At 38.4% G+C, this 17,011-nt stretch overlaps 1 protein-coding gene across 11 annotated transcripts in view; it reads left to right on the top strand.

Moving 5' to 3' along the window:
* The first annotated feature begins 10,452 nt into the window (after nucleotides 1-10,452).
* Nucleotides 10,453-17,011, top strand: part of SLC7A6 (solute carrier family 7 member 6) — a 29,737-nt gene continuing 23,178 nt past the window's right edge. The window contains exons 1-4 of one of the 11 annotated variants that reach the window (XM_030458105.1): nucleotides 10,485-10,530; nucleotides 11,460-11,525; nucleotides 13,363-13,438; nucleotides 16,281-16,848. In XM_030458105.1, the coding sequence (XP_030313965.1) occupies nucleotides 16,317-16,848 (532 nt within the window). In that variant the 5' untranslated portion in view covers nucleotides 10,485-10,530; nucleotides 11,460-11,525; nucleotides 13,363-13,438; nucleotides 16,281-16,316. Of the gene's footprint in view, nucleotides 10,531-10,668; nucleotides 10,772-11,459; nucleotides 11,526-13,362; nucleotides 13,439-16,280; nucleotides 16,849-17,011 lie in introns of those variants that run through there. The other 10 variants (XM_030458106.1, XM_030458104.1, XM_030458108.1 and 7 more) reach the window with 10 other exon arrangements.

The raw sequence follows: 17,011 nt of genomic DNA on the forward strand, positions 1-17,011 counted from the left end.
ATTAAGCTTTAAGAATTCCTTGAGCTAACATTTTTACAAAAAAAGCAATATCTATTCAAAATAATTTTGCATATTAAAGGAGCTAAACATCTACTTCACTTGCAAGGTTTTTTTCAACCTGTGCTTTAGATGAGAACTTTCAACAGACTAGATCAGTCTCTGCTCTAATTATTTTGCTTGTGGGGAAAAGAATGTGCAGTCACAGGGTGTTTGCTTGTTTAGAAGACATGAAATAATCAGAGTGGAACAGGTAATAATGCACCTGTGGAAAATTTTTATACACTTAAGAGGGAAACTGGCAATCTTGTTGAAATTTAATTATCAACTTTCAAAAATTATTCTTTTCAGTTGTTCTGCTGGACACCTTACACTTTTGTAAAAGATGCCAGCTGGCAGGCATGCTGATTTTTGTCATGTTTTTGGCATAGACACAGTTTTGGCTCTTTTCTTGAAACAGCTGCCTTTTTCAGAATATCATTTGATGCCAGACTTAAGCCCAGTCTTGACTGTTAATTGCAGACCTGGCATCAAAATAACGGGAGCACAAGTTGTCTGTTTTTCTAAATAGATTTTTGTTCTCATATTTAGCTTTCCAATTTAAGTATTTGTAGAAAGATGTGACCTTAGAGTTAGATCTATTGCTTACCCAAATATTTAAGAGAGAATCCAGGAAGACAGTTTGTAACCAGCTACAAAACAAAGGCAAATTGTTACCTCATGCTAAGAAGAGCCAGAATAGAATTCTTTAACTGTTATTTAATAAGTAACTCTATCCACGGTCAGATCTGACACCTTGCTCAAATGAAATCAATGCATAAATTTCTGGGTTTTTATACTGATACTTGCATTGTCAGAAATCATTACACTACTGCCAAAGCCTTGAGACAAACATCGTGCTCTCCCTTGTGTAATAAAAATACTTTAACTCTGTGTTTTGTTGACAATTACAGTTGTTGGGAATCTTCAATTATGGTATTTTGAAGGGATACTGCTATTTAATTGAAATTCCTGTGTGACCTACATGAGGTGGTCCTGGTCTGCCAGGGGGCTTGGACTTGATCTCTCAAGGTCCCTTCCAACCCTTAACATTCTGTGATTCCTGTAATTTCTGTGAATAACTGCTGTTTGTATAAAGTTTTGATAGAAAGCTAGAATATAGTGATCTGAAACTAGCATAATTTCATTTTGTCTTGCCAAAAATACAAACCCTTGTAAGACCTACAGTGTATTGGAGATGTAACAAAGAAAATATCATAATGTGGTGATCACTAATGTGAAATATCAAACTGCTTCAAGCTTATGCTGTTTTCTTTGGATCCAAGCTAGTTCATTAGCAAAGGACTTCTCTTGTCCTTGCCTCTATTCTGTAGTTCTCTTGGTATCAAAAAACCCAATATAGAATAAATTACATTGAGTAATAGTAATGATAGGAGAATTAAACTGTTAAGATCTGTGGGAAGAAACAAGGCTTGACTTTGAAGAACATCTAGTGTCCCAGAAAGGAAATACAAAACATGGTATTTTCTTTGATTCTTTTCCTGCCCCCTTTGAAAAATACAGTATCAGAGCTCACATGGCCTTAGCACAGTTTGCTTTTGTTCTTAATCAGGAGAAGTAATCCCTTCCTTGCCTGGTACTACATTCCCTTTACTAAGCACATGGTTGACTTAAATAAAACAACTGCCTTTTGAAGGTAAATCCACCATAAATTAAATTAGATGACAGAGTCTGCAAATAGCATATTTAATGAGTTATTTGTGTTATGTTAAAGTTCTTATAGCTGCAAGAATACATTAACTGTAGAGTTAAGTTCAGTAAGTGTTGAAGAAAGTCTGAGCTTCTTATCTACATATTTGTAAGGTTGGAATTGAGCAAAATGCAGTGCTGCAACTACTAGCAGCCCATTTCCAGCTCTTGCAGAGCACAGAAGTTTGTGAACTGTATTTTGTTATTTCCTGCCTCTCTTTGCCAAAAATACACCCCAAGTAAAAACTAGCCAGATCTACATCCTCAAACTACCATCTTTGCTGGCCTCTAAGGTCAAGGTTTTTCTCTTCCAAAGAAGTAAGGGAGACAACAGTTGAAGAAGGTGGACTCCTTCAACCAGGCTGAATTAAACAGCAGTTAGTGATTGAGAATAAAAACTTCTTCACCCCTTGAAATGTAGTAACATTCCAAAGTGCTTCAACACCCATTTTCACCTGTTGGTCTGGAACAGCTGACTTGCAGCCTCCATAGGAGCTACAAACACAGCTGAATTTCACCCTTTCAGAAGTAACCCAACTGTGCTCCACCAAGGTCTGTACTTTCTTTAGATTTTGAAGTCCTTTATTTAGATTTCAAGGAAAAGCATTTGTATTAGTTAACAGAATGGCAAACCAACCCTGTACTTGTTTTCCTTTGTTTACCAAAAAGGGCACATTATATTTTTTTCCTGCAAGTGCCTAACCATGTTCTCTTGTGTGTCTGCAAGGTGTCAAAGCAACCATTGTTTCCCATTCCATGTTGTCAGTGTTTTAGCTGGAAAACAGTGTTCAGGTCTAAGCATGGACTGAGGAGAGAGAAAGGCTAATAGGAAGTGAGGAAACCTGACATGTAAGAACATGTTGATAAAGCTGTTTGTTTGGTCTAGCAAACAGGAGGTGAAGGGCAGATACAACAGTCTGGAGCAGAGGTAGTGAACATCCAGTGGCAAAACAGAGGCTGTGGTATCAGCCTCTGTTGTTCTTACTTGCTTTATAATTCTGGAGTGGCTTTCAAGCAGTTCAAAAAGATATAAAGGCTGCCATGAAGACAGTCACCAACCCCAGAGCAATCAGCAATATTCATCGAACTTTATTTTTACCTGAGCAAGTGCTATTTAGTTGACAAAATCAACACAAACAAGTAACTTGCTAAGACTTTTCCCTGTTTGTTTATGCAAAATACAAATGTTTAAAGTGATTTAAGGGAGAAATTTAATTTATTTTTTGCTGGGGGTTGTGTAGCATGAATATTTACAACAACCCTGCAAGGCAATCACTATCTAGTTCAATAAAATCTGCCTATGAAGTTATGCTCCTGTTAGCAAATCAGCTATCAGCAAGATTCAATAGTGAAAACCTGTATTAAAGAGTGCTGGAGTGTTTCTCTCTACAGTGTTTCTGTGAATTCTGAAAGAAAAGAAGGTGCTTCTCCATTTTCACTTCTCCAAATGTTGCTTGGTTACCTCTCAAATACAATGAAAATTTCTTCCATCTTCACTAAAAGGTAATTGTTTTCAAGCAAGATTTCTGTTAATCTTTTAAATGTTTGCTAAGAGAGCCACTAAAACATTCAATCTTTTAATTTAGAAAAATTTTGCATTACCCTGAAGCGTTTCTTCTCCCCCTTGTCTATTTTGCAATGTGGTTTTCTTTGTGTTAATGTTTCCCTCCCTCTTTTTGCATGATGCCACAAGAACATAATAAAAAACTTAGGACATACAATGTTACAATGCAAACAGAATCCTAGGGAAAAAAAAATGTACTAATGATCAACATTTGTGCTGAATTGGTATTACCTCACACAGAAATTGGATTGTTTTCCTCATAGACTGCATGCCTCAGACAGGTTTTACTAAATTCTGTGTGAAATAAAGGTTTAAAGCCAAACAAATATTTCAACTCAGGAAGGCTTTCTGCAAAACAAGCCAGTGTTCCTGTCCCCTTCCTTCTGCTCTGACTCCTACAGAGCTGGTTCAAATGCAGTCTGGCATCTCTGGCTAAAACCTATTCTCTCTGCTAAATTTATTTCTATGCTAATATTCAATGCTGCAGGGTTATTTGTTTTACAGTGATCTCTGACTAGAGTACAGAATTAATGAAATATTCAAGAGGAGAGAGATTAAGATGCTGTTTGATATTCTTTCTTTCACAACCACAACTGGATACCCTTTGATTACATTTTCTACATGAGATAAATGATAGGGTTTGAAGTCAGCTGTTGCATTTTAATTCTTGGTTTGGGGTTTTTTTTGTTTGTTTTTTTCTGATGTCTTTTAAGGGAATGTTTTCTGCTATTCCTTTACTATATCAATATAGCACTTCCATTAATTCTTAGCTGGTCGGAGACCAATTTTTTTTTTTTTCCAAATCCTACAGCAACTCTGTTTCTCTGCCCAAACTAGCCCCTGGCAGTGAAAGCTGTCATTTCTTGTTCAGTGTTCCTTTTGTTCATCTTTGCTAGCAAGAGAAGGTGCACACACTGTGGTGAGACCTCTCCTGCCTATAATAGTGTCAATTTACAGAGAACAGTGGCAACTAGAGGTAAAAGTTCACTATGGATTTGTTACTTGATGGCATACTTGGGCATGTAGATTTTTTGTCTGTTTTTACAGCTGACTAATAAATCACAGATGTTTTTTCTAGGACAAAGTATCTTGAAAGGACAAAGTAAATGTAATTGTCAGGATTTCACAGCTGTAGTTTTACTGTTCAGTCAGTATATAATGGATTTAAGTCTTACAAGTATGCAATGCAGCTGTCCTCTGTACTAATGTAAATCTGCCTTTGGCTTTTGTTTTAATTGCAAAACATTATGGGCACCTCTAATGTATGTTATTCCAGCATAGAATAACCCAAAAGATGAGTTTCTCCAGTGCTACTCTTCAGTAATACAATTTGTGCAACAAGGACAAACACAGTTGTTGAGGTAGTGTGGCACTGAGCAAGCTATGTGATCCACCTTCTCATATGTGGTAAGGACATTTGCAGGGCTCCAACCATAATATCTGTTGCATGAGATGACACTGACGACCCCTTGTAACAATTAACTTGGCAATCCATATTTTCAAAATAACCTGAGGTCTTCCAAGTTTTCCCATGCTAGTGACACTGACATAAAAATATCTCCCTGACCTCCACAACCAGTAATGTGACACCCATAACCAGGAGGTTTAGTTTCCTTTATCATACTGCCTGAGGTCTGACAGAGAAGCCCAAGTGTTTGTTCTCACTTCAGTTACTCTTCCAGATTCATTGCATACATTGTGTGGGTATCTATAGAGAAAGGTCTTTGAGCTTATGTTTTGGAAAACTTTACTTTTAAAGACAGCATAAATTTGGAGCAAATACAACTACAGAATACTGCAGAAGTCTGAAAGCCTAAGAAAGACTGTCTTTAGAATCTGTTTACCCAACCACTATATTGTATTATTGTAAGTTCTCTAAATAAAATTGGAATAAACCCTTCTATAACAGGAACATATTTCTTTATATTGTGCAAACATTAGCAATTAGGAGAAAAGTAACAGGAGTGCACAAAAAGTGAAGAAATAAAAAGGGAACCCTTAGAATACTATAGTGCATCAGTGGGGTCAGCACTGATGGAGCTGTATTGTAGAGGGCTGAACTCAAAGCACTTCTGCTAGGGAACATCTGGTTGAAATTAGATTGCAAAGTTTGGACTCAGCAGGGTAACACCAACAAAATAATGACATTGGCTTCAGCCTCTAGTAAGTAGCTACTTGCAAATAGGTTAACAGTGTAACTACTGCTGAGCATTACCACAACCTTCTAAGCTTCAGTGTTCCAGGTACCACAAGTGAAAAAAGTCTATCAAAAAAAGACTAACAATAATATAGTGGAATTATATTATACAAAGGAATTTTGCTGTTTTCAATAAAGTCCAAGCAGTTGTGTTAGAGGGATCAGAGTCGCATAATAGTAGAAAAACAACAGATGTCTTCAAACTGTCTCATCCCCAAAAAATGTAGCTAAACACCGTGAAACTGTTACAAACACTTCCACTAAGAAATTCCATCATCTGGTCATACCCAAAGCAAGAAAAAAATATTTGCTCTTAAGAAGCTATTTCTTACAGACAAAAATCCTCCTTAGCTTGTTTTTATACATAATCACTGCTCTCAGCCTTCAAAGCTGACACAGATGAAGAGCCTTATCTTTAAAAATGCCTGCAGCTTTTAAAGTCTTGGTGAAACATTGATTCTAACTCCTATGTTGTTTTCCCAGAAAATTAAGGCAGTGATTCACCCACTCTCATTAATAAACAGCCAGGTACATGAAAGTAATTCAACAAAGATAACAATTTGTATCACAAAGGGTAGGGTTTCCAAGTTGAATGACTTAGTTGTCTAAAAAATTAAATTAAAAATCCGTTTAAAAAGAACTACAAAGAATAGACCTTCAAAATTGGGAAAAACACGACTTATTACTGTAGAAAAAAAAGAAAGTAAAATGAAAGCAGAAAGTTTGGGACATTGATCAAAAGAAGATAAGCATACTGCATAAAGACAAGATACTGACTGGAGTCCTATGAAATTTACAGATTCTGATTTTTTTTTTTTTTTTTTTTTTTTTTTGGTGGTGGTGGTGTTTCTTTGCTCTCCAAAGGAAAGCTTTACTGGTAACATTGAAAAACTTGTCCATACTTCAGAAGATCTCTGTTCCAACTTCTGCTTTGCAGCATTGACAGCACTGTAAAAAAGAGCTTGTAATCATGTGCAACAAAGATATGTACAAGCATATAACAAACTTTTATGAGAGTGGCTCAGGCAATGAAAAAGAAAGGGTCCCTAAAAGGTGAAAATTTTCCAGATAGGAAAAATATAAAATGGTACATGTATTTTACATTCTTGTTTTAAAATTGAGGTACAGAGAAGCCAAGTTTTACATAAAAGACCTAGTGTTAATCTTAAGAGTATTTATATAAGTGCAGCTGCTCTAGATAGAGCCATCTCACAGTTTCGAGTCATTAAAGGGACATTTTCCACTTCTCCCTCCTCTTCCTTTCTGCTCCTAACTTACTCAACATTTGTACTTGTGATCCTGAGAGTAAAAAAGTTGCTTCCACAAAACTATTGTTTCCTGCCAGCTTCCTGAGCACAACTGCTTCACAGAGGGAGTCAGGCAAGTGCCAAAGTCAGTCAAATGCTGAAAGCCAGTGGAGTGGAGTACAAGGAGACATGCAGCTAGAAGCAGAGGAAGATAAATTTAGAAGTCTAAACTTAGACCTTTTTTTAATTGCTTAGCATTTTGGAGCTTGTAGTCCATCTCATTTGTAAAGTAATACTCTGTTTAAACCACCTACAGAAGTTTTGTATGATGGAAAGAGAAAGGTAAAAAAGAAGGGACAAAGAATCAGGTAATTTGTTTCTGTAAATAAAATCACTCAGCCTTAAGCAAAGAAAAGAAACAGGAACTTAACACTCCTTTAAAACTGTTGCTGTTTCTCTCTCTAAAGACTGTTGAGTTGACATTGTGTTGTTGGAAATGATGAAGGTTGAAAACTACTGAAAAGAAACTCTGATTTTAAGTCCTTTTAAAAACTGACATTTGCTGGGATCTGGCTAAAGACACAGATTCACTGTCCTGAATCATTTTATGATTTCTGCAAACAACTCCTATGTCTACAGAATGTTGTCCTGGTTTCAGAGCACCAGGATAAAAAACTGCCTGTGTTTATACTGACCTGAAACTGCCTGGGACACCACCAGCAAGTGCCAGACTGTTGATGTGGCAGTTACTTGATCTCCTTAAAGGTCAGGATTGAAGGTGTTGGGTTTTTTTGAGATGTACATCTCAAAAGAACCATGGAAGTGGTCCCAAGACTCACTCAGTGTGGTAAAAACTTCAAAAGGAATCAACATACACCCTCAAATATTCAGCTGGAAGCAACATCTCTATGACAGGTAATAGCCTAAGTTCCATCTAACAGTGAGTTCTACTTATATATATATATATATATATATACAACACACCTTCAATGCCAACCTTTAAGGAGCTCAAGTACATCCTCATTCTTCCATGAACTAAGAGCATGAGCAACACATTCTTTGGGGACTTAGGCAGTAAGGATATGCTTAAACTCATGCTGCACACCCGAATTAGTTTCCTGACAACCATAAAGCTGATGATTCAGATCAGGTTTCCGTTAGATTTAACATCAATTTTTACCTCAGCTGTCATGTTCTAAAACCACTTAATGAATATCCTGTGGATTTGGTTTCCTTTAGTCTGACGCAAGTTCAATTTTGGTTTGTTTAGGGGCATTTAATCTGTTTATTCTTCAAGTTTTTTTGGTTGAATTACAGTTTCTAAGAGATGAATTTAAGTGGAAATATTAGTCAGACAAAAAGGAAAACAAACAATAGGGCAAAACTCACAGGCTTACCAAACTGTTTGACTTTGTTCTCACTAACTAAAAGAAATGTGATCTTAAATTGATTAAATTGGTATCAGATAAAATCCTAGTACAAAGTAATTTTTTTTTAGGTTTTATCTGCTAATACTTAGAGAATGCACAGTCTTGAATAAACAAAACTTTAAAAACTCACCAGTAGCAACTTATGGACAATCAGCAACGAGGCAGACAGTTTGTAGAGGTAATCTGTAGCAAGAAGATAAGTAAAGTAAGGAGGCAAGACTTAAATTTGGCTTCCATGGTAAAACCGAAGAAGTAATTTATAAAGTTGTGAACCTTGCCAAAATGGACAAAACTGTTTCTTTAGATTATTATTGTGAATTTTGCTTCTAGTCACTGCAGACACCCTGAAAGCATCCTTAGCCTTATCATGATGTCCAATATTGGGTCTCTCATACCAATTTCTACAGATGGATATTTGCGAGACAACCATTGCAAGTATCCATCTCTACCTGAAAGATGCTGTGTTAATATTGTAGGAAATAGAGCACTGTCAATATCTGTAACAATAACTAAATAGTATTAATATGCTTTCTTATTCACATTAAAATGGGAATCAATCACTTTTTTACTGCACAAACTTGAATTATATTCCAGGGAATGTCTTCTACATTTTTAAATTTTTTATCAGTTGTGTATAAGTAGCTTAAAAACAAGGCAGCCATGTGTCAGGGCTGTTAAGCTCCCAGAAGGCGGCAGACTGGTTTTGCTGGCTGCTTTTCAACACTGTCAATAGTTTCAGAAGGTAATAGATTTAGTGAAGTTACCTCTTCATGCACAAGACCTAAATGTGCCAAACCCAAACAACAGTTGAAACAAAGATAATTAAAGACTTGAAATGATAAGGTGCCTTTACATTATGATCTGTGAATGGTAGTTTGTTTTGCTGTGGTGCTGTATGCTTTGGAAATGAGGTCTAAAATGCAGTTCTCTCATCTACATGCACTTAAAAAGCCAACTTCCAACAAAAGACTCATTGTTGTCCAAACACAATGTAAGGAATATCTTGGAGATAAAGAGAAGGGCTGCACCCACTTTGTAGGCTGGTTATCTGTGTGACAGTGAAAGTAAAAAAAACAGCAAAAAACCTTCCTGATAAAACAATCAAGTTTTGAGAGAGGAAGCAGCATGGAAATTAGAAAAGTAAGCCTCAAGTCAATGTAACTGGACTTCATCATCACATTTCCTGCCATGTTTATGGGTATGACAGTGCAGTTTGCCCTTTTCTGTTCTTTTACAGCCTTGTCATTTTTATTTGCCTGTAACATTTTGGGGTTTTTTTTACCCTGGTATATTCTATTGAGCAATCCATTTAGGACTCATCTGTTTGAGACTGTAGATAATAATCATGGACCAGATGAAGGATAATTAGATTGTTTTGAGCAAGACAGAGACGATCACATCTCTTGAACCCTGTTGTCTTTCCAGACACTGGCTTTCTCTTTGCCTAGCAGGGAACAGCAAAAAAGGCAGGAAAAGAACATTAAAAGGCAGCTGTAGCCTGTAGTTCACCAGCTTAGACATGCTAAAACTATTAGCCTGGTAGAGGAAAGCAAACAAGAAAGCCTTCTTCACACTACCCCAAATACGTCAGCTGAACAGCAAATTGCTTACTCACTACTATTTTCATATACCACTGGGCACCTTTAACCACGATTTTGTGAGACCCATTTGATGCATTTTACTGGACTCAGTGTTTGGGTGTGGGTGTGCCCCTCTTGAGGGCAGGAATACTCTCACTGTAGTATTCTAAGGGTTCCCTTTTTATTTCCATATTCCCTATGACTGGCGCTTACCACCCAGTCACATCCCCCACAATCACCGGATTTGAGGGCTTCGACCCTCTTACGCCCCTCATTTTCGAGGGGAGCTCATGTGCGTGTAGCTTGGTGCCATGTCATCCCCTAGGGTTTCAAGGGAGCTCCATGGCCCCCCCTTCTTCTTAGCGACCTCGGGCCGAGGCAGTGCCCACCTTCAGCTGTGGCGGGCTCGGGGGCAAGCTGAAGGCCCTCGGCTCCTCCGCGGGCTGGGAAAAGGCGTCGTTTTCGTACCGTCAGCTCTAAGCCTCTTCTCCATCTTGTGCCTGGGGAAAAGGGGAAGGATGGTTCTTGACCCGCTGGAGGGAGGAAGCGGTCTCCCATTTCGCGCTGCCTGGATGAGGTGAATCAGCGGGTTCGGGCGGACCCCACGGCGTCTCCTTTAGGCAGAAGCGGGAAGAAGAACATCAGAGTTTCCTGCCAGTAAGGGGAAGCGACGACGGCGGCAGGCCGGGGCGGAGCAGCCGCCATCACGTGTGGCAACGAGCAAGCATCCCCGCGACAGGCAGCGGCGCGGCCGGCAGGAAGGGAGGTAACGCGGGCGGCCGGCGGGCGGGGAGGTTCCGCGGGAGCCCCTGAGGCGTGCTCTCCCGCCAGCCCTGAGGAAGCCGCCGGGGAGGCGGGCAGCCCGTCTGGGTGCAGGGGCTGCCGGCGGGCTGTGCGGTCTCTGGTATCTCTCCGCGCCGTCCCCTCCCTCTCAGCATCCGGGGCTAGCGACGTCGGCGCCCCGGAGCGGTTGCAGGTGTGCGGGGTGGCAGTGCGACAAGCACAGTGTATTTATTTATATATTTATTATTTTTAATATATATATATATATTTTTTTTTTAGTGGGTGCCTCAGCGGCAGTACCTGAGCAGCCCTGAGAGCCGTGGGAGGGAAGCGGTCGCCCCACCGAAGGGCAAAATGATCCCCAATTCTCCCTTCTGCGCGTGAACCCTGAGGGGTGGTCTGGTTTTCCTCATGCCCTTTCCGACGGCCTCCGCCCGTCATATCGTGCACATCGCGATTTGAGGGTGATTTATCGGGAGCCACGTGTTTTATTTAGTTTGGCAGCAGGCAGGCATAGGAGTCGGTGCTCAGGTCGGGTTATGGCAAGATGTTTTTTTGGTGGATGGTGCGTGGAATTGTAACTGCTCTGCTAGCTGCTGCGGGGGACCGAAGTGTCTAGGTTTATTGAGCTTTACCCTCAGGGAAGCCTGCCTTGGCTTACTGGTGTTTGGTAGCGATTTCCATTGTTCATGGGTTTTTTCAGGGACATGTAAGAATGTGTGACTCAGGGCTGAAGAGCACACTTCTGTGGGTTTCTAGGTAGGCATGTGTTTTGATGTTGCTTTTCTCTTTTTGAGAGATTTCCACCTCTGCGTCAGCATAAAAAAATAAGATAAATTGCATTAATAAACTATTACTGACTTTACCTGGGGCTTATTGTATAAATTTCACCTGATGTTCCTCTCTTTGCAGCTGCTTCATGTGCTTCCAACCCCACCTCTGTCTAAATCAAACCTGTCTACCACAAAGTCCCTTCTTGTGAGCTTGCTTCTATTTTTTCCCTTGGAAATGCAGATATAAATTAGAAGTGCGAAGGATATAGCAGCATATTATTTTCCACTTTTAGCTAGCTTAGTTCTCTAACTGTGAAGTGGCTGGGTTTAAAATGTAAGTTAATATTACTGAGGTACATTTGTCTGGGATTTGTATGTCAGGAGATTTTGAAAAGTTTCTGAGGCACTGTAACTGAATATATGTTTGTGAGCTGGTTATAGGTCTTTCCCTCATTTAATGTTAATAGACTTATTCAGTATTTGTCCAAATGTGGACATCCTGTGTGCAGCTGTGTCACAGATGTGTATAGTGAGGGCTAAGTGCCATCACCGAAACTTCATTAAGTGAATAATTGATGTAATAACTTCTTTTCCATATATTTTTACATGATAAACAGACATTGTGCTATAGAAAAAGTGAATGCTACAAGTTATATTTGATCAAAGGTTTATTCTGTTTTTTATAGAACTTAAGATAGTGTGTTTACATGTGTGCAGAAAAGACTTGGTTGAACAGATTATATCTGTACCTTGGGAACAGCATTTGTTGGAAGGGCTTCCTGTCTGCTAACTGTATGTATGGCAGGGAAATGACTCTTCTGTCACCAGAAACAAGAAAGTCATGTACTAGACAACTCTTAAAGTCTTCCCCACTTAAATGTCTGGACTTAAAGGTGGCTAAATATATACATTGCAAGGAAGAGGCATTACTGGGACTTACAACCTTTGCTCTGTTGATGCTTAACTCCCTGACAGCTTTCATGCTGTTTGCCTGTGTAGGGCAGTCTTGACTCTTACCCCAAGGGCAAGTTATTGTCTTCAGAAATAGGAGTTCTGCGCCTGGTATATGTAAATAGCCAGAGCAAATCTGTAAAGCTATGTTTAAACAAGAGCTTTTTATGCAGTCAAGGCAACTATGGAAGACAGAGGCAAGAAAAGTACTGTACAGGTACTATACAGGTACTGTATAGCAAAACAGAGTACACTTTGAGGAGTTCGGTGTTTCATACTGGTCATTAACTGGCTTGCAGGTTCAGCCCAAGCTGAACAAATGACAGGTCAGCTGCTGTCCTCAGTGGAAGGGAGGGGATCTTGGCTGATGGTTCCTCTTTCCCTTTTCTTAAAGGAGAGCCACCCTGTAATACAGTGGTAGTATTTTGCTAGCTGCACATTAACCTTCATTACCTCCTTTGTTACGTGGCCAACGTGGGAGCCCTTATCAGAATGTATATTTTTGGTGAGACAATGAGGCGTACCTCGTTAAAGGTCACCATGTCCTGGTTTTGTATCAAAGCTGTCTATCAAGGGCAGTCTCATTTCAGTAAAAAAAACTTATGCATGTCAGCAAAAAGATTCCTCACAGCTGCAGTGATCAGCAAAAACAAGAGTTAAGACGTTGTTTTGCACAAGGGTGAGTGATGAAGAAATCCATGTGTTAGCTTGTGTGAAGGCATAAGCCTGAATTAGCCATAGCAGGTCTGTGGCAAGGCTAACAGCATTAGAAATTGTTCTAACAGTGTTTTGAGCTGGAATATTAAAGGACTGTCATATTTTAGAAAATACATGCTATTCCTCTCTGGTTCTTCTCTTCCAAGCCCGTCTTCTCTTTCCACAGAAATATTGGTCATGTAACAGAACAATTTACTTTAATGTATGTGGTTTATTTCTCAGTTTTGTTAATCTTGATATGGCTTTGGTTTTCTCTAGTCCCTTTGTAGTTTAAGGGGTCTTTTTCAGTTGGTCAAAGCTGCTGAGTTGAGTTTAAGATTAAGTCTTTATCTTTTGTAGGAAAAAGCCTGCCAATAGTTTTGTTTCTGTTATAGAGGTGGTGTAACAAGACACACGACTTGAGCACATCAGCAAATCCTGCCCTGAAGTCTTTGGTTCTGACCAAACAAGGTTAGAAAAGAGAATGAAATGTCAAAGCTTGAGTGAGTTGTTGCACACACCTCATACAAATCTTAAGGGTGAGCAGATACCTGAAGTTGGGAATAACAAAAGTGGATTCGGAGAGAAAGAAAAGACAAAAATAAACTAGGAAAAAAAAAAAAAAAAAAGAAAAGGAAAAAAAAAAAAAAAAAAAAAAAAAAAAAGAAAAGGAGAAGAGAAAAGAAAAAGAAAAGAAAAGAAAGAAAAAAAGAAAAGGAAAATAAACTAGTTGAAGATGGTATCTACTATGTTTTTTCTTTCCTGAGTAGGGCAGGAAGCAGTAAAGGTCATCAGTAACAAAATAATATAGAACTGCAGTCAAGTGCTGCTAATTGAGGTGGGGGCATTTGAACAATGAGGGGCTCAGTACTTACAGGTAATTAATGTGCCTCTGAACTTCAGACCACGAGGTAAATCACTGTGCCAGAGTGCAAACAAATCAGGTTTGATTTGATGCATTCAATTAATTTGAATCAAGTCAAATCATCAAAATGCCTGGTTATTCAAAGTAATGTTTGTACTTCTGAGCAAGTCATACTCAGAAGTGTGTTCCAGGAAGAAAGAGGAATGATGGTTATGATATGTGGAGGAAGAAATCACAAAGCTCTGTAGTTATCCCCCAAATTATGTTCTAATCCATTTGTCAGTTCTTAATGTATTACTCAGTTTTGTCCTTTAGGTGAAAGGGCTGAGAATGAAGTGGTATATTTTCAAACTGGCAGTTGGATGTCGTAATAGTAGCTGTAATATTCTTATTTTTTTCCTTTGACATTTGCCCAGAGTGATTTGCCTTCTGAAATACATTTGCAGCTAGTGTCCTGTCTGATTCAAAATAAAAATGGGAAGACTTAGAGTTGAATATTATTTCTACAGGTCACAAGTGTTCTCTAAATCCACTTGCAGTTAAATTAGTCAGGAAGACATCTGCTTTATTTGTCCTGTTTTATACATTTATGCTTTTTTATTATTGCATCATATTTTCACTTGATTATTATAATAATTTATATTAAATAGTAATAATTGAACCTTCTCTTGCAAAGCAAATCAAATAGTATTACAAATTCATAGACCACGTGTCTTTTGGAAGATTTAGCTCTACTATACCAGTAACAGAAAACCAGCCAATATGTGGCTGTAAATTAATTTGGCACAAGGTAGAAGAGTAAATAACAAGGAAAATAGGTAAAAACTGGTGACCTCAACTTGCTTCCATTGTAATTTGCAGTCTTGGCCACAGTCATCTGTAGAAACAGTGTGGATCCCTCTTTCCTAATTTAATTTTTTTGGAGATAACCTCATTGTAACACTCAAGCTTTTAAATTCTGTAATTTAAGGTGGAAAAATATTAGTCTAATTTAAAATGAGTAATAAAATATTTAGTAATTTACCATCTTTAAAGTGCTTCTTTGAAATACTGAGGGGAAAATAAATCAGAAGGCATCTTACTAAGCAGATTGAGGATCTCATTTTGCATTTAAAGGAACACAGTATATTTTATTGTGGAAAGAACTGGAAGATGTATGTGTTGGAGATGGATGATGTAATGTGTTTCTGTAAACTATTTCTATTCTTTTCCAGTAGAAGTTACTTTTCTACATAGTTTTGTATGTTACTAGATGCATAGATATAGAAGTAGTGTGGGTGACTCAGTTGTTCTCTTAGTGGACAAGTTTACTTCTGGAATAATGAAACTGTTTGGAAAAATTGTGTTATCCCCAAAAAGCACAAAATATCTTTTCTTTTTTCCCTCCTGTTAGATCATCTGTTTTAATCTAACTGACCCAGACTTTTGCTGTTCTGTATTAAACAGCTGGAGTATACATTGCTCAGGAGCTTGAGAATGTAAGACGGAGGGTAAATGAATTGTAGTGCATTCTGGTAGTTATGTTGGCCGTATTCTTTATGAAGCTGACAACCTGTACCAAATGTACATTTGGAATTTAAGCAGTTTTCCATACAAGCAGCTTCCATTACTTGAATACATTATTTCATATTTGAACATGGCCCTTACTCTGGTTTACAGCTAATTACCAGTATATTCTTGTGCTCATAAATGTTACTAGCAGTAGCTTGCTTTTTGAAGGCATGGGATCATTTCCTGGAGAGTTGAGGAGGTGGTGGTTCTTTTCTAAATGGTCATTTCTGAAGCAGAGGAAAATGTTTGTTTCATTTCAATGCACAAAGGTACTATTATATACAAGACTTTGGATTGAAACTGTTGTGAGTTTTTTCATGTACTGCACTCTTAGATAACTCCAAGAAATGAGGCAGTGGGAACTGGGAGCTGTAGAGGGGAGGGATACTGTAGTATCAGATGAAACTCAAGAACTGGATCAAGGGGATTCTGTAATATTTCTTCAAATTGCCTTTGTCAAGGGGCCACAGTGCTTTAATAAAATGGGCAACCCTCCTAATAGATCACTCAACTTACATGTGCAAGTACAATAATTTGACTTTTTTTAAAATACTGCAATAATTCAGTATTTGTGGTTAGAACTTCCAGCTTGGTCTTAGAACAGCTACATTTTTATTTGGTGTTTGTTTTGTGTTAAATTTTTTTTTCTCTCTAAAGGTAGATGTTCCTTTCTTGGCTTAAGTTACGTTGGAATTTTGCTCAGTGTGGATTGGTTTTTCTCTTTATTTTAACTATTCGTGTATTTACCTGATTGTAAGGATACACATGCAAACTGAGAAATTCTCATTTGTTATTTCATTTGTAAATCATGGGGTAAAAAAGGTGTAAAGTAGATTAGGCAAGAAAGTCCTGGAATTAAAAAAAAAATTAATTTCAGCTGCCTATATTTTGTTTTAGGTTGTGATTTGGAGTCGTGGAGAACCCACATTCAGAATGGGAGAAAGGACAGATCGTGCGAAGTCTCGTGGTTCACCAGTTGAATACAGCCCCGTCAATAAATCAGACAGGACAGATCCAAGCAATGGCTGTGAAACACAGGATGGAAAACAAAATACAATGCAACTGAAGAAAGAAATCTCTTTGCTAAATGGGATAAGCCTTATAGTAGGCAACATGATTGGTTCAGGTATCTTTGTCTCTCCCAAAGGAGTTCTCATCTACAGCAGATCTTATGGATTGTCTCTAATAATTTGGGCAATCGGAGGGGTTTTTTCAGTCTTTGGAGCTCTCTGCTATGCTGAACTTGGAACCACTATTACAAAGTCAGGAGCCAGCTATGCATATATCTTGGAGGCTTTTGGGAGTTTCATTGCTTTTATTCGCTTGTGGACCTCACTCCTAATTGTTGAGCCAACTAGTCAGGCTATTATTTCCATCACCTTTGCCAACTACATAGTTCAACCTTTCTTCCCTTCTTGTGATCCTCCATACTTGGCTTGCCGGCTCATAGCAGCTGCTTGTGAATGTAAGTATTTATTGAAATTTACTGTGGTGGGTTTTGTTATCCAGGGTTAGGCTTTTAATAAAACAAATCCTACTAAGTCCCAGAGTTGTTGCATGCTGAATCTGTAATGGTCTGAGTTTGAGGGGAAAAGAACAATTTCCAGCAAGAGTAACTTGCAGTTATT

This window comes from Calypte anna, chromosome 11 (assembly GCF_003957555.1).
Source record: "Calypte anna isolate BGI_N300 chromosome 11, bCalAnn1_v1.p, whole genome shotgun sequence".
NCBI lineage: Eukaryota > Metazoa > Chordata > Aves > Apodiformes > Trochilidae > Calypte > Calypte anna.